The sequence below is a fragment of the Syngnathus leptorhynchus genome, chromosome 8 (assembly GCF_054491065.1).
Source record: "Syngnathus leptorhynchus isolate UIUO chromosome 8, UIUO_Slep, whole genome shotgun sequence".
NCBI lineage: Eukaryota > Metazoa > Chordata > Actinopteri > Syngnathiformes > Syngnathidae > Syngnathus > Syngnathus leptorhynchus.
The window spans coordinates 1,748,414-1,771,145 of NC_141202.1; the positions used below are offsets into that span (position 1 = coordinate 1,748,414).

The 22,732-nt window shown below is 42.7% G+C and overlaps 1 protein-coding gene and 1 long non-coding RNA gene across 4 annotated transcripts in view; one reads left to right on the forward strand and one right to left on the reverse strand.

The window, feature by feature from the left end:
• tbx20 (T-box transcription factor 20) lies at window positions 1-6,369 on the reverse strand. The gene is made up of 8 exons (XM_085919477.1): window positions 6,240-6,369; window positions 4,757-5,045; window positions 3,922-4,086; window positions 2,968-3,076; window positions 2,547-2,705; window positions 2,349-2,425; window positions 1,204-1,316; window positions 1-1,099 (listed from the first exon to the last, which is right to left on the reverse strand). Exons 1-8 carry the CDS (start codon window positions 6,367-6,369, stop codon window positions 774-776), a joined length of 1,368 nt encoding a protein of 455 aa, XP_085775603.1. The 3' UTR covers window positions 1-773.
• Window positions 2,373-22,732, forward strand: part of LOC147051678 (uncharacterized) — a 23,328-nt gene continuing 2,968 nt past the window's right edge. The window contains exons 1-7 of one of the 3 annotated variants that reach the window (XR_015067010.1): window positions 2,373-2,674; window positions 3,911-3,974; window positions 4,936-5,052; window positions 6,471-6,535; window positions 6,638-6,752; window positions 17,568-17,636; window positions 17,751-17,884. This is a non-coding gene — a long non-coding RNA (uncharacterized LOC147051678). Of the gene's footprint in view, window positions 2,675-3,244; window positions 3,484-3,910; window positions 3,975-4,633; window positions 5,053-6,470; window positions 6,536-6,637; window positions 6,753-17,567; window positions 17,637-17,750; window positions 17,885-22,732 lie in introns of those variants that run through there. The other 2 variants (XR_015067009.1, XR_015067008.1) reach the window with 2 other exon arrangements.

Below are 22,732 nucleotides of genomic sequence, written 5' to 3' on the forward strand. Positions count from 1 at the left end.
AAAAAATAATTTCATAAATTTGGAGTTTAAAAAAAAAAAAAAAAGTCAATTAATGAGGCTAATGTGTTACTAAAGTTTTTTAGCATGATTGAACTATTGGACGCCAGTATCTGCAGTGAATTGTAAAAATGTGCACACCCCAGCTCAAATACCACATTTTTGTTTAAAAAAAAAAAAAATCTCTGACATTTGAATTGGGAGTGTGTTGACTTTTTCTATCCACTCTTCTCTAAATCAAATAATAATCATGACATGAGAAGCATTGAGGACAATTTCTAGGAAGACTGAAACGTTTCTTGTATCCCTTTCAACAAAAAAAAAAAAACCCAAATAACGGCCAGTCAGCTTTTGCTAACAGTCAGGTAGTTTACTTTGCTGTTTTTAACGTTGAACTCCACAGCCCAAAGTGAATCAATGATGATTATTGTTTTTCTTTTTCTAACAATGTTTCAATCCAGCATGCGTGCTAGCGTTTATTTGATTTGATCTCTCTAGTGTAGCGCTTCCACCCAGTCCTAATTTCTCACATACTATAGGTTGACTTTTGACTGTACACGTGTTTGGAATCACATCTGGTTCCCATCCGGCCTCTCTCGTCTCGTCTCGACGAGGATGCAAACCGATCAGGTCGCTTTTGACAACATGGCTGACTCCACGTTGCGGTCCTTGAGCGCCAGGATGTCCCTTTCTTTCTGCTTCTTCGTCCTTTCGTTACGGTGAACTATTTACACAAGATGAGAGTGAGGCGGTCCGAGGTTTGGGGAGGGGCGGAGTCATACGAAGGGTGTCATGACAGCGGAAGAGTGGCGCAGGCCCTGGATGGCGGCGTAGGGCCCCTGCTGGAAGTAGTGGTGATAGCGCGGCATGTGAAAGGTTGGGAAGGACGGTCCGCCGGCCTGCAAGGCGCCCGGTGTCAGGGGCATGCCCAGGCGCCCGTAGGGGGGCAGCGAGCCCTGCATGGGGTGCGGCAGGGAGCCGGCTCCGCCGGTCCCCATGGCTGACAGTGACGGAGGGGGCTGGAAGCCCGAGAAGGCCGCCGACGTGCCGCCGCTCACCCAGGAGCTCAGCGACAGGTTGTCCGAGGCCGTGAATGCCGAGCCTGTTTGGCAAAAAAATGGATCTTTTCAGAAAAATGACTCGGATTTGAACGAATCGAGAGACATTATTTTGCTCGCGTCAAGAACGGTAATAATAACGAGTCACCTCTGGCGTGGGGCAGGTGTCCGTCGTCAGGCAAATGGTCGTCGTCGCCGGCGTACGTTCTGATGGGCGAGCGGGCGTACGAATGCTTGTGGATCAGATTCTCCACACTTTCCCTGCAGCAGAAGTCCAAGAGCAACAGCCCAAAATAAATCTCCTTGTTTTACAAGTCGGATATCACAGTGGTTTGATTTCGTTTGACTTTTGGCTCTTGTTGTCATTTTACATACAAACAGTATGAATGAATACGTCAGTAATGTCAATGTGGAACTTCCTTAAAACGTACTTCACAATCCTTCTGCTCAATTACCCAACCATTTCTTTTAATATATATCAAAAATTTCATTTTAATTGATTTCCTCGTTGTGACATCTTCCATACCATAATCAAATCTGACATTATTTTCTTTGCAACAGTTTTTTGTCATGTATGTGTGTGTGTGTGTGTGTGTGTACCCGCTACACTCCCCGAGTGCATTAGCTCATTTGAGTCTTGTCAAGCCGCACTTGTCAAGCTCAGTGACACAAATTGTTTGTGTGCGTGTGTTCAGCGTATGTGCTGGTCTGCATGATGCCATCCATGTGGCCACATTACCCCCGCCCCCCCTCCCCCCTCCTTCCCTCCAATCAGGTTAGTAAAGTGCAATATGTGTCAGCAGACCAGTACAAATGTGTGTGTTTTTGTCAGGTTGACCCTATGGCAAAATCCCACAATGCTTTATGGGACGAGGGGAGGGGATGGGGTGGGCGGGACCTGCTGGCTTCAATCACTCAAAGTCGTCCAATTGGATTAAAGTGTGTTTGAGTGCAGCCGCATGGCGACTGTTGGCTAATCGCATTTTCCCCTCTGCAGCGCCCCAAAGATCAATTGATCAGCTCCAATTCGCAGCCCCTCAAATACACTCTGACACCACCTTCGAGTGTGTGTGTGTGTGTGTGTGTGTGTGTGTGTATGTGTAAATAACAGTGGATATCAAAAGTCTACACACCCCTGACACATCAAAATTTGGACGTGTTTCTTAATGAATCAATCTCATTCAAATTTGTGTGGAATGGCAAACGCCTCCAACCTCTAATGGATATTTTGGACAAAATGTTTTCAGCAAAGTATACGAGCACATAAAATGACTTTCCCAGAAATCCCTGTACCTCTCCATGTCCGTTAGCCGCGACGAATCCCGGAATCCTTTGGCGAAGGGGTTGCTGTCGATCTTCAGCTTGGTGATCTGACAAACACACGTTTGTATATAATACAGACTCATTTGAGAAATCTTGAACATCAGGAAGACTTTGTTTGACACAGAGATCCTGCAAAATAACATATGATGCCCGGTTGGTTGCTTTTACCAGCTGGTTCTGGTACGCGGTGACTGCGGTGAAGACGGTTTCCACAAAGACAAACGTGCGGAACTCCTCCGACTTGAAGTTGAGCAACGAGGCCGTGTGCTCCTTCTTCTTGATGATGTGAACCCGAGGTTGGTACTTGTGCATGGAGTTGAGGATGATCTGCAAGAACAGATGCATGAATAACTACAGTGAGCATTTTGGTCATTTTTTAAATGTGGAAATTAAGAGAGAAAAAGATCACCTTATTTGGAATCAATATCGAATTAGTTTATGTCTGAACCCTGTTTATGTTTCGTTTGTTATTTGATCATAATTGCATGTTCAGTATAGTGACACAACGTCATAAATATCAAAGTTCACATGAAATATCACCGTTGGAATTAATAATTACAAAAATATTGAAACTCAAATACAAACTGACGTGTCCGTGCTGGTCGAGCTCGTTGTTGGTGAGTTTGACTTTCTCAAAAGAAACCATTTGCTTCATCAGCTGCTCGCCGCTGAACGGAGAATCGGGATGTACGTACAACCTGTGAACGCAACACCACAACATAGGCGTCACATGCTCGCTGCTGATTGGCCGAGAGCTCGCATACCTGAGGCGGAAAGCAACCAATCAGCGCTCGGGTTTGACAAGCAATTATTGTGGCGTTTTGGGACTTTTTTTTTTTTTTTTTAAATCAAAAGTAAATAAAATGAATTTTTTTAATTGTCTTAAAAATACCTCGAATTACCGCAATGCAAAATAGATGCGACAACAATCAATTATGATTTGGGTGCGTAATGATTGATGCGGCTCCGCCAGTACAAATAGTTCCGCATAGTCGTTAGCGCGTCAATAGTTAAAGCAAAAGAATGAATGAAAAAAAAAAAAAAGATTCTTTCATTTGCACGGAGCGCTCGGGAAAATTGGACCACTTCATTATCACGTCATTTGGTGAGTAATCCACTCTGCAAAAAAAACATCAAAGTAGTCCAGAAATATTAAATGAAACCAACTGACGCCATGACTGTCAAGTTGGTTAGCTGCGTTAGCATGTTAGCCGAACTATAGTTTTGTTTGTTTGCACAATTCTTGTCTCATTAACCTCGTTTGACGACCACAGATGCTTTAAATAAAAATGTTATTCCAAGTATAATATGCAAGTAACATACGGAAACGCTATCTATAAACTGTTGATGTCCGCTAATTGACAGTTGTACATTTAAAGGTCCAGTGCACTTATTGTCCAATCAAATGGCTTGATTGGGGAAAAAAAAGTTTTGCATAATACCATTTGGGGCATTTATTTTGCAGAAAAGGAAAACACACAAAAAAAGTCGAGGGTTCTACATCATATGTATTTTCCATATGCTATATTTAGGGTTGTATTACCTGGCAGGAAGAGGAGGGTCCGCCTTGCCAGCCACCAACCACGAAGATCTGTGGTAAGCATATCTGTAGCGCTTGTTGTCCACCGGGACGATGTCCATCAACACGATGTACTTGCAATCCTGCTCCACACCCGAAAAAGACACACGGATGGTCGGGAACATCCGCCTCAAACACACACAGACACACAACAACACGTTAAATGGAGGCATGGATAAAATGAAGAGGAAAATCACCAGAAAAGCACTTCAAGTCCACCTTTTTTAAATGTATTATGCAAATAACAATCTAGTCAAAACGGATTTTTTTAAATAAATGATTTAATGTTCTATATTAAATGATTAACATAGATTGTAAAGTGACACCTTCCCAATTTGGGAACGTTAATCATTTATTTATTATTGAAATGTCTATCATGATGCTGTTTTTTTTTAATTGTAAATCATAAACTATAACCAAAATGACACTTTTAGTGCACAACAACGTGCAAAAATACCAACTCTTAAAAAAGACTACTGGGTTTCACATAAAATTGTTCGTTAGCAATAATATTTACTCTAAAAATTGTTTTAACTGGAAAAAATACTGACTTAAGCCATTAAAACGTGTTAAACATTTTATTATTATTGTAAAATACGTTTTGATGCTTTATCATATAATAAGCACTTGTTACTATAATTATGATTATTAATAATACTTATAATAATACAATAATAATATGGAAAATGTGTTTCAAATGAACGAAATACGTATTACATCTAAAGCAAGAAAGGAGCCAAGCAAATTTAAATATTCTCCCATTTGCAATATTTGGCAGCAAAACAAAATATGTGTTCACCTTCCCGACTTGGTGATGATCATCTCAGTGCCGAGCTCGTGGAACTTGTCCCAGAGTTCTTTGGTCTCGAGGCTGCATGAGATGTTGGCCATCTCCTCGCTACACGGGAGCGGCGGGCTGGTGGGGATGAGGGGTTCCGTGCACGCCCCCGCGCCTGACAGCGGCGCGCTCCCGACCAGCTCTCCTGCCAGCGGTTGCAGGATGTCCAGTGACGACGAAGAGGAAGAAGATGAAGAGGAGCGGTCCGAGAGGGGCGTCTGACTGCACGAGGACTTCTCCACGAACTGCTCTGCAAGGCAAGCGTGCAATTTGAATAAATTAATAAATGTTTGGTAAAGACAAATTCACCACATGTTCCAATCAAGTTATAGCGAGATTTATGGTTTTCCCTTCGGTGATAAAATTGGTATAATAGTAAATAGAAGGAAAAATATTTAGATTTTTTTTTAGTTACGTTTTTTTTTTCAAATTAAATGTATTGCGTCACAGTTTTTGTTTTAATCGTAACATATGAAGGGAATACGAGGAAAACCAATATATCCATTTATTGGATTCTTTTTTTAAATTTTGTAATATTTTTGAAGTGTGCGTTTTTCAAATTAAAAAACGTGTTAGATTATATGTTTTTAAAATCTGAAAATAATTACAGATATATAGAAAAAAATCTGTCACATTAATTATCTATATATAATTACAATTGCAATACAGACAACATTAGCACGTAGCACATTCCTATAAGCAATTCAATAGAACGAAATATATGAACACATATGTGCATGAATGCAAGTTATCAATTTTCTAACTCAATACAAAGGTAAATAAACCAAAACAGTGACCTATACGCTGTTGCAATTCGGTATAGACTTATTAACTCAATATAAAACCTAAAATGAAAATAAAATACAAAGGCACAACATCCGTGCATAGAAATTCTCATTAAATATGTTTTTTTTATCGAATAAATCAGAAACAAAATAAACTGAAGTAGACATTAAATGTAGTCTTGTTTACTAACTCACTACAATACCAAAAACAAAACAAAGGTACACACACTATTAAAATGTAAATATAGATGTCAATAAATATGATGTCCTAAGACGCACTACTACATTTTTATTTTTTATATAAACTACTCTCAACTTCTCATATTACTAATGTTGTCAATGGCATTTATATACAAAACCTAAATAAAATACACAAATTAGCCCCCAAACTCACGTTTTATTAACGCAATAGAAAACCTTTTGGATTAGTTTTTTTTAATCATATATGCGTCATGAATATATTTAATATGAATATTTATCATGATTAAAACTTTCGAAAATGTCATCAACAAAAGCCCACTGTATAAATGTCACTATTTTTTTTTTCCAAACTTTGGTTTTCTTCCACTCTGATTCATACAAACTTTTTAAAAAAAAAGTTAACACAAAAACAAAAATAACGAGTGTAACAGTTTGATCACTTTTTTTGCTGCACGTACCGAGCGGCTTGATGGTGCTGTCCCCGCCGTCCTTGTCCTTGCTCGGCTTGCCGCTGGACATGAGCGCGGCGATGGAGAAGGCGTTGGCCCGCGAGGACAGCTGCGGCTTCGGGGAGCTGCTGTACTCCATGTCGCTCCGCAAAAAAAAAAAAAAAAAAAAAAAGGAAAAACTCCGCACAAACTCGTTAATAAGACAGTAATAAATCCCTTTGCTTGATGTGTTTTATAAAGGCCAATGTGATCGCATGATGGAGGAGAAGACGAAAGAGGAGGAGCAGGACATCCAGAACTCTCAGGTGACTTCCAGACCGGTCTGAAGGTGCTTTACAGATTTTTGTGGAAAGCTCAGAGGCAACTTCAGCCTTTTTTTTTTTTTCGTCACTCCAATCATTTTGCAGAGGTTCATACGTCACGCTGTCCCGCCTCGGTGGCCAATCGGTGGAGATCGTGTGGGCGGAGCCTAAGAAGACGTCATGGTCAAGAGGAAGTCATCTGCTATCTTCTACTTCTTGGGTATCAAAACACATTAGTTTGTTGTTGGAATCACTAATGCTTCCTGACTTTGGAGCGGAAAAATGTTTTTAAAAAAAAGAAAAAAAAAAGAACCCCCGTCCTCCCAATCAAAACAGACAACATACCCCAAACCGAAAGCAACCCGTTATTGAAAAGCAACAAGCATAAAGGCAGTAAAGAAAAACAATTAAAAAAAAAAAAAAAATTTAAGACTTTGATTATAAACAAAATCAAACAGAGAAAATATCCGCATATCAAAAACAACGACCAAAAAAACCCCAAAATAAGTTTGATTTCTTAAAGGAGAAGTCAAGTCAAAATGTTTCTTTACAATTCTACGTCGCCAGGCTAGAACTCCGAAAAGTGATAGCGCCACCTTGGTGAAAGCTCGTTGTACTACGCTTTCACGTCATCTTATGCAGTTTATGTAGTATTTTATTGTTTTCTTACATAGTACACTCGCAACAAAATGACCTCGGCACATCTTCCTTTCTTTTCCATATTTGTTTCGCTGCTTCTTTGCTTTCAACTCCTTTGAGACGGCCAGATCCGCCGTGTTGTTGCCCGCTAAATAGTGAGACAGATAAGAAAAAGCAGCAGTAGAGAATAGACATGTCATTTTATATCATTAAAGCTAGAGATGAACACCTTTGGCAACTTTTCCTCTCTGCATACTTTTCGTTTGTTATGCCAAAATGATGAGCAAGTGCGTTATTTATAGCAAGTGCTGCGTCCTCTAAAGTGAGGCAAATGTCCTCCATGTGACTCTACGTGTTGCTTTGAGAACCATGTGCTGTGCTCTTAAAGCCTTTAGCAGACTCCAGAATGCAAATGCGCCCGTGCAGATATTTAATAAGAGACCCGCGCTGACAAAGTGGATTAACGTGCGTTGGCGTCTGCAGTGGATAATGTGCTAAAAGCTTTCCCTTGCGCTGCTCGCTGGATATTATTCACACTTTGAGGGGCCGGCGGGGCCTTGAAGGGGCAACGCGGCTCCAAGCCAAACAGTCAAGTCACTCGCACAAACTGTAAGACTCTCAAAATGACACTTTTTTTAAATCATATTCAAATGATGCGTAGATTGCAAACGGAAGTTATACAATTGAAGAAAAAGCCGTCTTTAAATGGTCGCTATGTTAGAGGATTAATTCTAAACATTAGCAATTCGTGTTTTAGCACTTGTCGTTAAATTTGGACGATTTCAAGCATTATTTGTGAAGCTAGCGTTAGCATTTAGCATTATTCCAAACATGTTTCAATGTTTCTTAGTTTATACTAATAACATGATGGCTTTGCTACTTAACTTTAATATTTGTAAATAGCAAAAATGTGATTATTTTCCCAAAATATATATTTTTAGCAAGATTGTGACTTTTTGTATAGTAAAAAAGGAAAGCAAAAGACAATCCAAAAAAAATCATTTGCTTTTTGTAATTCTACAATAGGAATTCTGATTTTATCCTTCCACCCAAAATAGGACTAGCCTCGTTTTAGCATTTGATATATTAATGTATTCATTTGGCCTTTTAGCTACACCGACTGTAAACAGAGTTGGCGTGCCGTGCAAAGACTTGAGCGTGTCCCCGCTCCGGCATACGGGTGACAGCCTTTGAGTTCTAAACACAATGTTGTGTGCGCTAATGGGGATTTACATTGACAAAACAGGGCCATGTACATACATTACACGTCTTCCTGTAGGCAAATAGTCGGCGTAATCTGCTGAAAAAGTGGCCATGCCGGGCCAAAAAGGTCGACTCGCGACAACAGCCATTTCATTACGGCCCGGGCTCAAACGTCCCGCTGGGCAATTCAATCACGGGGCGATTATTTTTCCACCAAATTCCACTCTGAGGGGAATTGGCCGTCGCGGGCGGCCGACCTAGCGGCACGGAGGCCATTTATCCGGTGGGATAATGGCGGGGATGCTTTCATTGTCATATCCCTGAGTGCAACGCAGATCTTGTTACGTGCCACTCACCCATCACACGCTTTTCAGCCTTTCTAAAACGATTTATGGCTAAAGTAAAAAACACTATATGAAAAATACCCTCACCTGCTCAATTGTTACTTTGTTTTTGTATGTGACACTTTAGCCCGACGTGAAATAAAAAATGATTTATTTCGAGTCTATCCTGAGTCAAAACGTTTGACATTCCGTCGTCGCATAGAACAGTCTGCTAGCTTAATGCTAACACATAAAACAGAATGCCATAGATTTTGCGGCGTTAAAAACTTTGAAGCGACGTATATTTCAACACAATGTGAACGTACTCCTAGTCATCTATTCTTTATCCTCAGCAAAAATGATTGCTCAAATGCTAACATAGCTTTTGCTTCTTCGAAACTAATGGGTTCTTTTCATTTCCCTTCATTCCAGTGAAAATAAATTCCAATTAGATGACTGAGCAACACATTTGTCTTTCCAGTCCATTCTCATCCACCCGCTGTGAAAGCGCACACATACACACACTGTCTGGTTCATATGACTAATTAGCGCAGCGTCACACTGCGCTGCTGCTTTTGCTGCTTTTGATGTTAATTGCTGCGTCAGTCAGTCGGGTTAAGTTCAAATGCAGGACCAAGCCCCCTCTCCCTTCTGAGCCCCCCCACCAATTGTAACCTCCACCATAATCCACTTGTGCACCCAAACACGACACTTTAGTTCACTTCAGTTCAACTGTGCGTGTTATTTTTGGTAACAAGTGGCAGTAGGTGCAGGACCCGAAACTTATAGAATTTTCCATTCTCTTCAGTCAGATTGACTTAATGTTTTTTTTTTTGTCATGCAATATAATGAATTTTACTTCAAAATACACCCTAAAAAAAAAAAAAATCTGAGGTGTTCCTGTAGGGGGCGTCGTAACTGAGATCCTAAAACAAGTGTCGTCCGTTCAAAAGAAATGTTCGACTCTTGTGAATAATGGAAGACACACGGTGGTCGTCGTCTCTTGAGAGTATTTGAGCGCGACAGACACGCCAGAAGCTAATAACAAGCTGACAGGCTTTTTGCAGCATAGCCATGACATTTTAGCGACAGCAGCCTGGTGCTAAAAGCTAAGCGGAGACGCGCCTCCTCCTGGGCTACATGTCTTCAACAAGCGACTCTGTAATTGTGTTGTGATTCCACCCCGCTGAGCAGACACCAGGCTAAATATGTACACGCTCACCACAGTGTTACACCATCCACTTTGCCCGCTCATACCTGACCCGCTAAAGAAAAGAAATGCTAGAAGAAAAACTCGACCGATATCCAACAAGTTGACTCGGTAAAGTAGTAACGGTGCTAATGCTGTTATTTGGCGGTCTCGCGTTTGTCTTGGCTGTAGCCGACTCTCCGAGTTGAGGGATTAGCACGACGGCTAAACTAACAGCGAGCTAACTGGAGCAGGGCCAAGCGGCCCCAAGGTAAAAAAAAAAAAGCTCCATTGTTGGAAGTGTTGTTATTGCTCCTAATAATCTGCACTTAGCGCTTAGCGTCCGTCTGAGGTGAAAGTGGAAGGAGAGGATTACGGCCTTTGGGATAGAGCGTGTCTCAACCCTCAAACTTGACTCGGACATTTTCCATGGTACATATCGTTTACTTTAAAGTCCTTGTCAAGGAGAAGAAAAAAAAAAGTGTCTTTTAAATATGACACAGAGAAGCCAAATCTGAATGCTAACTCTTTGGATGTTTTCAGATTCATCTGTGTTCAGAAGATAATCTATAAATGTAACGCGAGTTAGCTTCGAGGCTACTTGTCAGTGGTGTTGCTAGCCTGATGTCAAGTGAAAGTGCTGAGGGGGGGAAGTTAGGGCTTAAGGAGGGTCCGAGGGGGCCTCTTCCTCGTGCCTCCAGTCGAGCGGAAAATCTCAGCAAATTAGTTACCGCGACGACGGCTGGTCGGGGAGCTTTCATCCAGCGCAGCGGCACAAGTGCCCCCCCTTCTTCACCCCCCTAACCCCGCTAACAACATCTTCACCCCCCTTTGACTCTCCCCGGCTGCCATCCGAGCGTCCATTACCCTACCGTTAAACGCCTATCCGGCATTAGCACCCTGAAGAGGTGTCACATAAACACCCGGCACCTGCTAAGAACTTTTTTACGCCCCCGAAGACCACCCCCCCCCTCCCTCCCCAGCCACTTTTTTCAGGCACATCTGGGTAAAACCTGACCACCCTAAAATCATATTTACAGAATTGAGAGCCGATCGTCAACTTTATTGTCATGTTTCTGGCAGCTAGCATATATCAACAAAAGCTCACGTCACGTGACTCGACTCGAGTCAGTTGAGTTTGCAATTTTACGACTTACCAAAATATGATGAAAGATTCCGCTTGACTTTGATTTGAATGATGGGATTTGACAACTCTGGATTGTCTGGATTTTTTTGGGGCATTCCCAAAGACATAGTTAATGTTTTCTCGTTGTCGATGTAATTTATGTTTGTGAAAGTTTTTGGTGTTAGTTGAGCCATTTTGTGGCATCTATGTGCAATTACAAGCTTCATTTAGGGGAAGGTCAACCTTGTGCTATGTTGTCATGCTAATCAGTAGCTTAGATGCTAAGATGCTATTTCACAGTTGCAGGATCGATAGTGCATTTTTGTTTTATCTGTATCATTGACGAACGGCAGGATCGGCCGTACGACAAAATGGACACCATATTTATTTGTGTCGGGAGTTGGGATGTGTGACATTGTGGATGTGTTATATCACAACGTGTGAGTGTGTAAGTGCGACAAGTCCATTCAGGAGGTGCGAGCGTGGATGTTCCATAGCTTTGGATTTTAGCAGCAGTTCTTCGCAGCTCGCTCGTTTCCCTTGAGGTTCGCACACAAATTGTGCGTGTACTGTATCGCGAGCGTGCACTTCTCTTGACGGACCCAAAGGAGGCTTTCATCTTTTAGCGCTGTCCGAAGTTTTCTTACTTTACACGCATGATATTATCCTAAGTTACAATGTAAAGATGAATCATCAAATGAAGCATCAAATATTTCTTGCTAGATACCAGCAGGAGAAGCGTAGCGATCTGTATCGTTGTGCAATGCTAAATGCTTAACACAAACAGGAAGAAGAAACCTAGCAAAATTAGAGTTAACCATTATTTTACAGAATCAGCGCTTGATCTCAGTCTTCCACTAGGTATTCTTAACTTTTGTGAGAAGCTGGCGTGGAACTCAAGCGCACGACGCCATTGAGCTTATTTTAGCGTCCAGCACAGCTCTTGAGCTCAATCAGTCAACAAGACGTCTCGAAAAGCTCCACAGCTCCTTCTGATAAAAGAGCAGACACTTGTTGTGGCGTGTGGCTAATTTGAGAGTCTGACTAATTGCAGCTCAGTAATGGGCTGCGCAGACACCGTTAGCGTCTGGGAGATAAGTCTATCTAGGAACTGATGCTAAGCACGCATAAACACACGGAAAGCTAATCCATTGTATATGAAGATTAGTGATGGTAAATAAAGACAGATTGACTGTATATAAAGACAGGAAGAATGTATATAAAGATGGAAAGCTCGAAACAAAATAATTTATCAAAAGATGGCTAGAACATATACATACTACGATTAGATGCTGAGTGAAGATGGAGACCGCTACATTAGCATCTTCTGCTAGCCGCAAATTTTTTGTTTACAACTTTATGGAGGACATTTTTGTCGACAAAATCATTTTTGGGATGTATTTAAGTCTCTTGACCATTTGTGCAGAGTCAAAAAATTCACTGCTATGTTAGCTTCTTATGCTAGCCGCCAATAATTCATGTTCCATGTGAGCATTGTGTTTTGTGACTACATTGCTATTTGGGCAAAAGACATTTGAACAAACTGTCTTGAGAACTTCCCCGTGGTGGCCAGCCAGCTCAGTTGCGATCCGATTATGGCTCTGCTTGTCTTATCAGGTGGCGCGAGTGGCACGTAACGCTAACAGTGACGGCCCGCTGTTCCCAGGGAGGCGGGGATGTGTGTGTTGTCTGGCCTCGCTTGTTCCATATTTGTTCATATTTAGTGTCTCAAGATGACGCCAAGGAGATGTGATGACGACAATGTTCACGTGGATGTCCACTGGACAATCTTTGCCACATTCCAAAAGCCCTATTTTTGATGTTTCCTTATCAAAATGGATGAAGGAAAGCCACACTTTAGTCCACTCAAGTTTCTATAATAAGACATAAAATGAGAGCATGTTCAAGAGGCTAGAAAAGGGTCATAAATATTTGGATTAATGCAAACAGAAGCGGACAGGAACGGTTAAAATAACCAGGAAATGCGGCAAGTGATCGTAAATGGTGGACATGGCGTGTTGTTAACGTATTTACCCATCAGGCTCTGCTTCCTGCTGCTTTAACTTCTTTATGTCTTTTTTTTTTTCGCGTTTAAAAGCTTTTCTGTGCGATAAGAGCTCCTTGCCTGTAGGATAGATGCGTTGTCACGGCAACCAGGAGCTCAAACAGGCACACAAAAATACTCAAAGCATTATTACATTTAAGTGAAGTAGCACGCTGTCATTTTTAACATATGAGCTTTTTTTTTTTTTGTTATTTCCACTGTAGTTTTTTTTTTTACTAGTGTTGTACAGCCCGGCTCCATATTAAGTCTTAAAGTTTTAAAATGTAGGCTAGTCAACAAATTGAATTTGATAAATTTTTTTAATCAAACTTTTCTATCTCAATTATTTATTATGAGTTGGTGTTCCAAATAAGTCTGTGATTGATTATTTGTGATTTAAAAAGGATAATAATAGTAATAATAATAATAAGAATAAGAATAATAATTAATAACAAGCTTATATGAGTTTAATTTTCTTGAAAAATAATGCATTTTGCTCATGGGCATTAATTGAATACAATGTTAATTTTTCTGTATAACATTAGCATCCTAATGATATTGTCCATTGAATCAACTCAGCTATTGAGTTCTCTTTACTGTGATTGGCTGCAGGACAGGAAGTGAGGGAAGGTGAAAACAGGCTTATGATATTCTCCCACACGTCAGAGGATGTCTTTCCTCCTTCTTTTTCCTCCTTCTCCTCGTCTCGGTGCTCAGGAGGAGCCAGCCAATAAAGATAAGCTTGACAGAGGAGTCATCCAATAAAAGATAAGCGTCCGAGTGGGCCGGCCAATAACAGATAAGATGTGGGTAGGTGGTTAGGGGCGTGTGTTGGTTGCTCTGTGACTTCCTGGCTGGCCTCGGTCGGTCGAGGCTGATAGGCAACGCGCCGCTGATACGCTCGGCGTCTTTCGGGCATCCGCAGGGACGAGTAACATTCTCACCAGTTCCTTGACTTATATCTAATATTATAATGGTGCTCCCTGCAGACTTTTCATTCATTGGCCACAAACACAATTGACGTTCCCCTGTCATCATCTTGCAGGATTGCCAAAACAAATTTTGCACACCCACACAAAAAAACCCCAAAGTATTTCTTTTGTGTATTGTTTTCGCCGTGTTGCCTTTGAACCGCCATGCTAGCCCGCGGCGTCTTTTCACTACTTGTAGCGTTGAGGCCTGCTGAAAAGCCAACAGAGAGCAGGCAATGAGCTAGGTGACGCCTCGTGCACACACACACACACACACACACACACACACACACACACACACACACACACACACACACACACACACACACACACAGACACACACACAGATGAGCTGGAGGCAAAAGCACACAACAAAGCCACGGCGGCTCCGACCAATCAGCACTCAGCCGCCAGTCGACAGGCCGCTCTTTTGTCCATCATTCAAGCGCAGACGAGAGCACAAACAAACGAGTGTGCGTGTGTGTGTGTGTGTGTTGTGAGCGGGGCGAGATAAAAGCCCTCCCTCTTGCCCGCTGTAATCCAATTAGAGGCCTGCAAATTTGATTGGCGCCCCGAGAGTGTGCCTTCAGCTGTCCATCATTAGCAACTGCAGTGTGGCTTTTGGGAGTGTGTGTGTGTGTGTGTGTGTGTGTGTGTGTGTGTGTGTGTGTGTGTGTGTGTGTGTGTGTGTGTGTGTGTGTGTGTGTGTGTGTGTGTGTGTGTGTGTGTGTGTGTGTGTGACAAGGAGCAGGACTCTTTCTTTATCTCGGCTGGCGCAAAGACGACATCTCCGTCTTCATGTGTCTGTATGTCTGTATGTGGCCTTGCGTGTGTCAAAGTGTGAGTTTGTGATGTGTGTGTGTCTGAGAGAGAGACAGAGTGTGTGAGAGAGTGCACGTGAGTGTGTGTGTGTGTGTGTTGCTGTTTTCACCTTTTATGTGCGTTTTATTTTATTTGTATTTCCATGTGTTGATTTTGTTGTCACATTCAGGCGTTGTGTTGATGTTACCCTTCTCCGTGTGTGTTTTTTGTCAGGATTATTTCAATGTGGGTTTTATGTGTGTCTCTTATTTTATTTGGATGTGTTTTTATTTTTTTGTTACTTTTCTATCTATTGACGTGTGTGATGGTTTCATTCAGGTCACTGCATTCGTGTTGATTTGATTTCGATGTGCGTGAAATTAATGATCATGAATTTGTTTGAACTGTATGTTCATGTGTGTGTTTTTTTTTCTAAAGTTGTGTGATTGTTTGTGTGTGTGTGTGTGCGTAGACGCGGCGTCTGGCCTTCGCTGACACGTTCCAGATGTTGGCGAGCTAAGAGCGCCTCGCTTGGCCTCGCCGCCACCGAAACAAAACTCGGGACAAGTTAATCCGGCAGAGCTCGCCTTTATCAGCGTAAAGTCAGCCAGCATCCTTCTCTTTCTACACCCCTCCCCTCTTCACCACCCATGACTCATATATCCCCCCCCCCCCCCCCTTCCCTAAAATCTCCAAGCCCCTCCATCCTGTGATGGATGGCCTACTTTGCGAGCACTTGTTGTTTCTGAGCGGATTCTAAACGTCTCCATTGCTCAAAGTGTCCTGGTGCACTTGTTGCAGGCTTTTCACTCACTTCATGGTTTGTCAGCGATTGTCTCACAGCGGCCTTTTTACTTTTCGATTTTGCGGTTCAGGCCGAGAGAGTGAAGCGCAATCGTAATATCGCCGAAGCCGATTCATGAGACGACGATGGCAAAAGCAACGATACGCAGTGTTGCTAATCCGTTTGTTTTTCTGGGCTTGGCTAAAAATAATTTATTAATTAAATGTTAGAAATGCATTGTTGTATATACAGTGGATATAAAAAGTCTACACACCCTTGTCCAAATTCCAGATCAGCTGTCTGGGAAAACTCACACATTTTTCCAAAATTTCTCCATGCTCCTTTTATTACGTCTGCTAGCTTAATGCTAATATTTAATGTGAAACACCATAGACAGGCTATTGTAAATTAGCGTGATCATTGTAAACATTTCAACAACTGCTACAGAGCAAGGCTTCATTCCCGGTTGTGCTTGTTTTCAGGTTGTCATGAGAGATTTAAGACTTTTATTGAGCCCTAGTTGAAATGAGGATTTATAAACCTTCGTCCTCGTCGGCCATCTTGGCTTTCATCTGACATCTTTGAGCTTCCCGGATGCGGAAAAACGCGGCGTTAACAGACGAGCCGCTTTTGTGGAGAACTTCAAAGTGCTCCTTGTGTGTGTTTTGCTAATTGTCCCAGCACGGAGGTGGCGTGTCGGCGAGGCATCCCGTGGATCACGAGAAGGGGAGATTTGGGAGGATTTCAAAAAGAATGGCGAGCCACTTTGCCTCTCCAGTGTCTCGCCCGAGGCCAATAATAATGTTTGTAATTTAGCCCCCAGCCGGTCCTTCATTCACATTGTTGTGAAAGAAGCTTTCACGGGATTTCGTTTTTTACTAGGAGAATCCCAAGAAATATTGCGCCACTCGCTGGTACTGTTTACGCGCACTTAAGCCCGGCTGTATTTATGACTCCACGCACACACCTACGCCGCTCCCGTATCGACATTTTCACACACTATTTCTCCACACCGGGTGCTTAGCGCACTGGAGAAACAAAACAGATGCGATTGTCAGCACGCTCTTTAATCCTCAGGCATCCCAGCACGACTGGAACGGCGAGGGGGGGGGGGGGGGGCGAGGCCTCGTGACGCCATTACCTCACACTTGCCGCTCCTTTCATATTCTATGACACGTCAAAATACTCTGAGGGTCAAGAATTACACTTGACTTTTTTCTGGAACTTTGCATTAATTCGTTAAATTAGAAGAGACGCTTCTATTGGCCGCAGAGACTGTGTTCACGCCCATAACGGCGCAAACCACCTCTTTCTAAGTGCACGTCTTCCAAAATATTTAAAAAAAAGACATTTCTACAGATTGGTAAATTAGACAAAAGTTATTAATTGAACTAAAATGCTGGGCAAATAAAAGCCACAAAGGTTTGGAATTTAAGCCAGAAAAATACCACGAAATTTGAAATGACAGAATATCAGTTCTTCTATCACAGATTGGAAAAGCGGCTCAAGTTCAGTCCAGGGTCCGAGCGCTGGGTGGTCTCAGGAAGCCGGCGCCCCTCTGGTTGTCTCGTAAAAGGCGACACGGGCAAACAAGGGCCCGTGACAAATGGCGTGCCACTTCCCAATGCGTGAATGAGTGAAAGTGGCAAAGAGCGAAAGGAGGAAGTAGTGAACAGCGGCAGGACATTTTCAATGGCCAACATTTTGAGACAGGAAGTCCAAAATGGCCGTTCATGATGGAGGGGCTTTTGTCCTCCACAAATCTTGGATCCATTATTATTATTGTCAATTTGCGACCTTTACCATCACATTGAAAGGAAACAGCGAATGGGCCATTTTGCTCAAGCTTCCATTTTTAATCATGAATTTTGCTTCAAGTGAGTGTCCTTTAAAGGTCCACCGAGTCTGACTTGAATCTCTCCAGGTTCCTAAACTTTGTGTGTGTGTGTCAACAGGATATGCAGAAACGCCAGGAATGCTAACAGACGGCCGGCCTGCGCTGTGCCGGCTCCGACTCTTATCAGGTAGGCTCCTAGTCGCAATCAACTAGCCAACCCAACGCAGTAGAGACAATAATAATAACCTCCTTTTTTAAGAATGTATGATTAAAAAAAAAAAAAATGACATGCCTCACATAGCTGCGGCTCAAACACGGCGGCCGGGTGCCTTTTGATGACATCATCGGCCCATCGGCACGACGCATCCCCCCGAGTTTGTGTTTATGGAGCCGAGTTGGAGATTAGGAGCGACTGGAGCGTTTCCATTGCTCACTGTAAGCAACAACACACACACACACACACACACACACTTTATTTTTTTTTTCAAGGGGGTCCCCCCTTATCGAAGGCTGGAGACTGAGCCACTGACGCTATCTCCACACACTACGTGTGTGTGTGTGTGTGTCGACTTGAAACGGGTCAAAAGCGTCAGATACCTCTGTCGCCACGGCGTCATCATGCTATATATATATATATATATATATATATATATATATATATATATATATATATTTATTTATTTTTTTTCTACTCATACTCAAGTAACAAGTAACAGTTAAATTAGTACTTCTCACCCAAATATTTGTCTTTCTACTTAATTACTGATGTGAGTTATCTACACACACACACACACACACACACACACACACACACACACACACACACACGTATACAGAAATGCAACACATTGACACAGAACACACACTCATTAAAAAGATGTGGACAGCGTGGGAATAAGTGCGGCATTGTTGAGTGGAAGATCAACATGGCGCCGTCACACTTCTCCTTATCACACACACGCACGCACACACGCACGCACAATCTGTGTGGGATGCTCTAAAAAAAATTCTTTGTTTTATGTTTAGTGAAGACACACAAAAAATCTCAGCTATATTGTGAAAATCAGTATGTTTGCAAAGATCCCCAAATGCTTCATGCAGTGTGAGAAAAAGCGAAGAAAAAGCAAGCCTCGTGTTGTTTGTGTTATTTTGTCCTCATTGTGATACTATTGTTAATGAAATCAAATCTGTGTGTGGCATTGGATTATATAGGACAGTGTGTGTGTGTGTGTGTGTGTGTGTGTGTGTGTGTGTGTGTGTGTGTGTGTGTGTGTGCGTGTGAGGACATTGTGCTGAGCTCGGGTCTTCAGCAGCCTCTTTCTCCATTAATGCTCCATTAGCCAAATTAGAGGCCTAATTGGGAAGGCGAGGAGATCGCTAATGTGTGTGTGTGTGTGTGCGTGTGTGTGTGTGTGAGTGAGATAGAATAAGACGTCCAAAAGGACGTCCGAGAGGACAGCGGAGCAAAGGTGCAATTGGACGCCGATGACAGAAGCGGCCATCTTCCCGCCTTAGAGGGCCGGCGGCGGTCGCCCGGCTGCTGCTGACGCCATTAGCGGCTCGTTAGCTGATTAGCTTGCCTGGTAGTGGATGAGCCCCGGGCTAGGTGTCTGTCTGTCTGTCTGTGTGTGTGTGAGTGTGTGTGTGTGTGCCAGGTAGAGCTAATTGTGTTCACGGTCACATTGCCTCTCCTTTTGATGACATAAAACCACTTTATTAGGTACAACTGATAATGGGAAAATTCTGCCTTTTGTTAGGGTGAGACGGTCAAAATATTAGGAATGAAAATTCTGTGCCCCCCCCACACACACACCGTGATTGACAGCCTTGTTTAGCTAGAAAACATTGCGGCATCCACGTATTGTGTCACCACGTCCGGCCCAAAGGATGATTGGCAGCTAGATATGTGTGTGTGTGTGTGGTCCAACATTCTGGTGAGTTAAGCCACGACATGCTAAATGTAGCTAAATAGGACATAAATGCTTCTGTAACCTTCTTAGGACACCAGCAAGGTGTCAATGCCTTGACCTTTGACTCGATCGATCAATAATTCTAATATCTGTGAATAATCTTTCGAGAGTTTCTCCCGGGAGAAGAAGCAATGGATTAGACAACAGAACAAATCATATTTGACTTTTTAGTCAACTCAGAATTCTTGCAGTTTATCGGTCAAATGATGACATGCTATGTGAGCAAAAGTATTGGGACACTTCAAACATTTTAGCTTTTTTTTTTTATATTACTGGCCACAATTTTTGATGATTGACTGTCCATTTTTTTCTCTCTCTCTCCCGATGAAGTCTTCCCGATTGGTCCGACCCAAACACGGCCCATCTGCACTTTCGCTGGGGCAACATTTCTCTGCGGGGGGCTTGTAATCGAATGACAGCCCCCCCCCCCCTTTCCACTCCCTTGTGAAACCAATTGTAGCGCTATTATCTTCTTAGGGCCCCATTTGTGTGTTGGGAGGGGGGGAGGAGGGCACTTAGAGCGAGATAGTCACCGAGGGCTAATCTCATATTTGGATTTCTTAGTCATCAGATTGGCCAATGTCAAAACTCCTGTGGGTCGTGGAGACCTCCTGACCGACGGCTGTTTGTGCGTTTTAGCATCGAGAGGTCGCCGGCGTGGGCGTTTAGCGCATTGGCGGTCCCGCGGAGGGGGGAGGGGAGGGGGGGGGAATGTGTCGGAGGCCGGGAGTGAATATAGGTGATTGATGGACTGCTGGCTGATCAATGTCAAGCAACTAATCTGCCTGTGTGACGCCATGATGTAAACACAACATGATGATTCAGCGTGTTGACAAATCCATATTTCATGAATCGACCAATTATTTTTTTCGACATTTTTTTTTTTCCTTATACTGCTTTAATGGTGTAGCAGCATTTGGATTGATATGAAGTTTTCCCGGCGTGTTGTTCGAAAATATCAGATTGCAGAATCCACGTTGAGAATTGAAACGATTCCAGTTCGAAACCAGTCTGGATTTGGATTCTTCTGTGTTTTCTGTCACTTCACTTTTCTGGTGTGATGTCGCTGCCAGATGGCAAGATGGGCAGCACTTATTACCTCGCCCCCCCCCCTCACCACCTCCATCAGCACACACACACAGAATATTCCGATAGTGGCGGGACGGGAAAAGCCGGGTTTCAGCCGCTATTGATCGGGAAACATAGGATTATACAGTCTGGCTCTATAGGCTGAGCGGCCTTTCATTCCCGCGCTGAATAGATAGACTGACTGCGAGCGCTCTTTACTATGGGGATCGATGCAAATGGGCTTCCCGCCCCGCCGCTCAATTGTAACTCAATTCCGTTTGCCATAAGTAAAACTTTTCCATCCTGATGTGATTACACAAGGGGGGGGGGGGGCTCCTCAGTTGTTGCTCGTTCAAGAAACCAGCCTGCGCTCGTATCATCATTTTTATTATTTAGTACAAAGTGTTTTATCGGTTTGCACGCTATGGTGTCATTTCTTACGGTATTTTTTATTTTTTATTTATTTATTGAACCAATCGTTATGGTTTCTGTTTTTCTATGCAAAAGATCCCAGTTGGAGCAGACAATAAGAAGACAAGTGATTGGTTGAGCGCATTGCGCTAGAAAGCGCGCACAAATGACTCCCGACTTTGTCGTCTCGACGGCAAAATTCAATCTCGCGACTCGTCACAAAGCTCGCAGCTGGAGCCGCGAACAAAGGCGCGGCTAATATTAGCACAAGAGGCCGCCGCCGCCGCTAACTCGATTTAGGTGGTTTTTACTGTAATGCGTTGGAGGATTGCAGCTGGTTGGTTCAACCGGCTTCTTTGTCGCTAGACGAGAGGTCAAGCCCTGTCAATCAAATTCTGATTTGATATGTCAGCTGAATCTGTGGCTGTTGCCTAAACCCCAACCCAAAAAAAAGTTTTTCCATCAACAGCATGATAAGATTGCTGTGATTTGTCAGGTTCAATTTCAACAAATAACTATTTTCTTTCTGGTAATCGGACTTCTTGTCACAGTATCCTCATTTACGGAGCCTTCCCAGAATGCTTTGCTGCGCCGGCGCGTCTGGCGATGCTTTGTCGTGGCGGTGGTGAAAAGCTCTTCCAAGAAGCTGCTGACAGGCGGCTGAATCAGGACAGAAGCAAAGAAAAACGGCGCAGATGGATCTAAGCATGCCCGCCGTCATTAGCTTCAACGTAATCACATCATTTTAGTCATTGGGAAGTTGTCGGGGGGGGGGGAGGATGGGGTGAGGAGGGGAGGGGGGGGAGTGCCGGGAAGTCTTCATGGCTGCTACTTATGATACTGATGTTAAAACTGAGGATGCCAAAGTCATTTAGCGGCTTTTAATTCTTCCTAAATGTCACTGGAAAAGGCGGGAAAAAAAATATGTCGTCGAAAAAAACTCTCTGACTGTGAACGTAAAACAGAAATGATTCGATTTTCTTCAAAGAACCAGGCAATATTTTATAACACTACATTGCGGTATATCGTTCTATTTAGACGCCCGATGCTAATCGTTAGCTCGTGGATGGTGTTCTGCATTGTTTGTTAGCATTAAGCTAATTGATCAAACTTTGTTTTGAATACACAACATGTAATGGCCTCGACCGCCGCTACACACACACACCCAGAGTGTATTTGCATTGCGTGTTTTCTCAGGCCAGACCGTTCACTGACAGATGCTTCGGCCTCTGACAGATTTAAACGGTTAGCGTCTTCATTCTTCAACACCGGCGGCCACCCGCTGCACATGTGTGCGTGCGTGCGTGGGAGGGAGAGTTTATTGTCTCACAGCAACGGGCCCGTGGTGTTGTCATCACATTTCACCACAATTTGAACACAAGAGTGAAATTCGTTCCATGTTTAGAAAGTGCACATGTTGCTTTAGGGTGCAAGGTCATGGCAAGGTTCAGTGGAGGACAAGGAAAATGTTGAGCAAAAGATTCTTCAACCTTTTCACCACCGTTCCCAGTCAGCTCACTAAACACTAACTAGTTTGTCGTTATGGTTTTTCGCAACTTTTTTTTTCTTATTTCTTATACGTTCGTCAAGCTTTTGTGTGCAACACTATCTTGTTAAATATGTAACAAATTATTACCTGGAAAAAATGACAAATTTATTCAAAGAAGGGATTTTTTTAAACAGATATATTTTGCATTTTATTGCATGTATCTAAAAAAGATCTCATATTTTTACAATATATCATAATTTATATAATTATATATAATTATATTATTTTTTTAAATATAAGTTAATTTGCCACTTTAATACACAAAAAGTTTTTAAAACGTGAAAT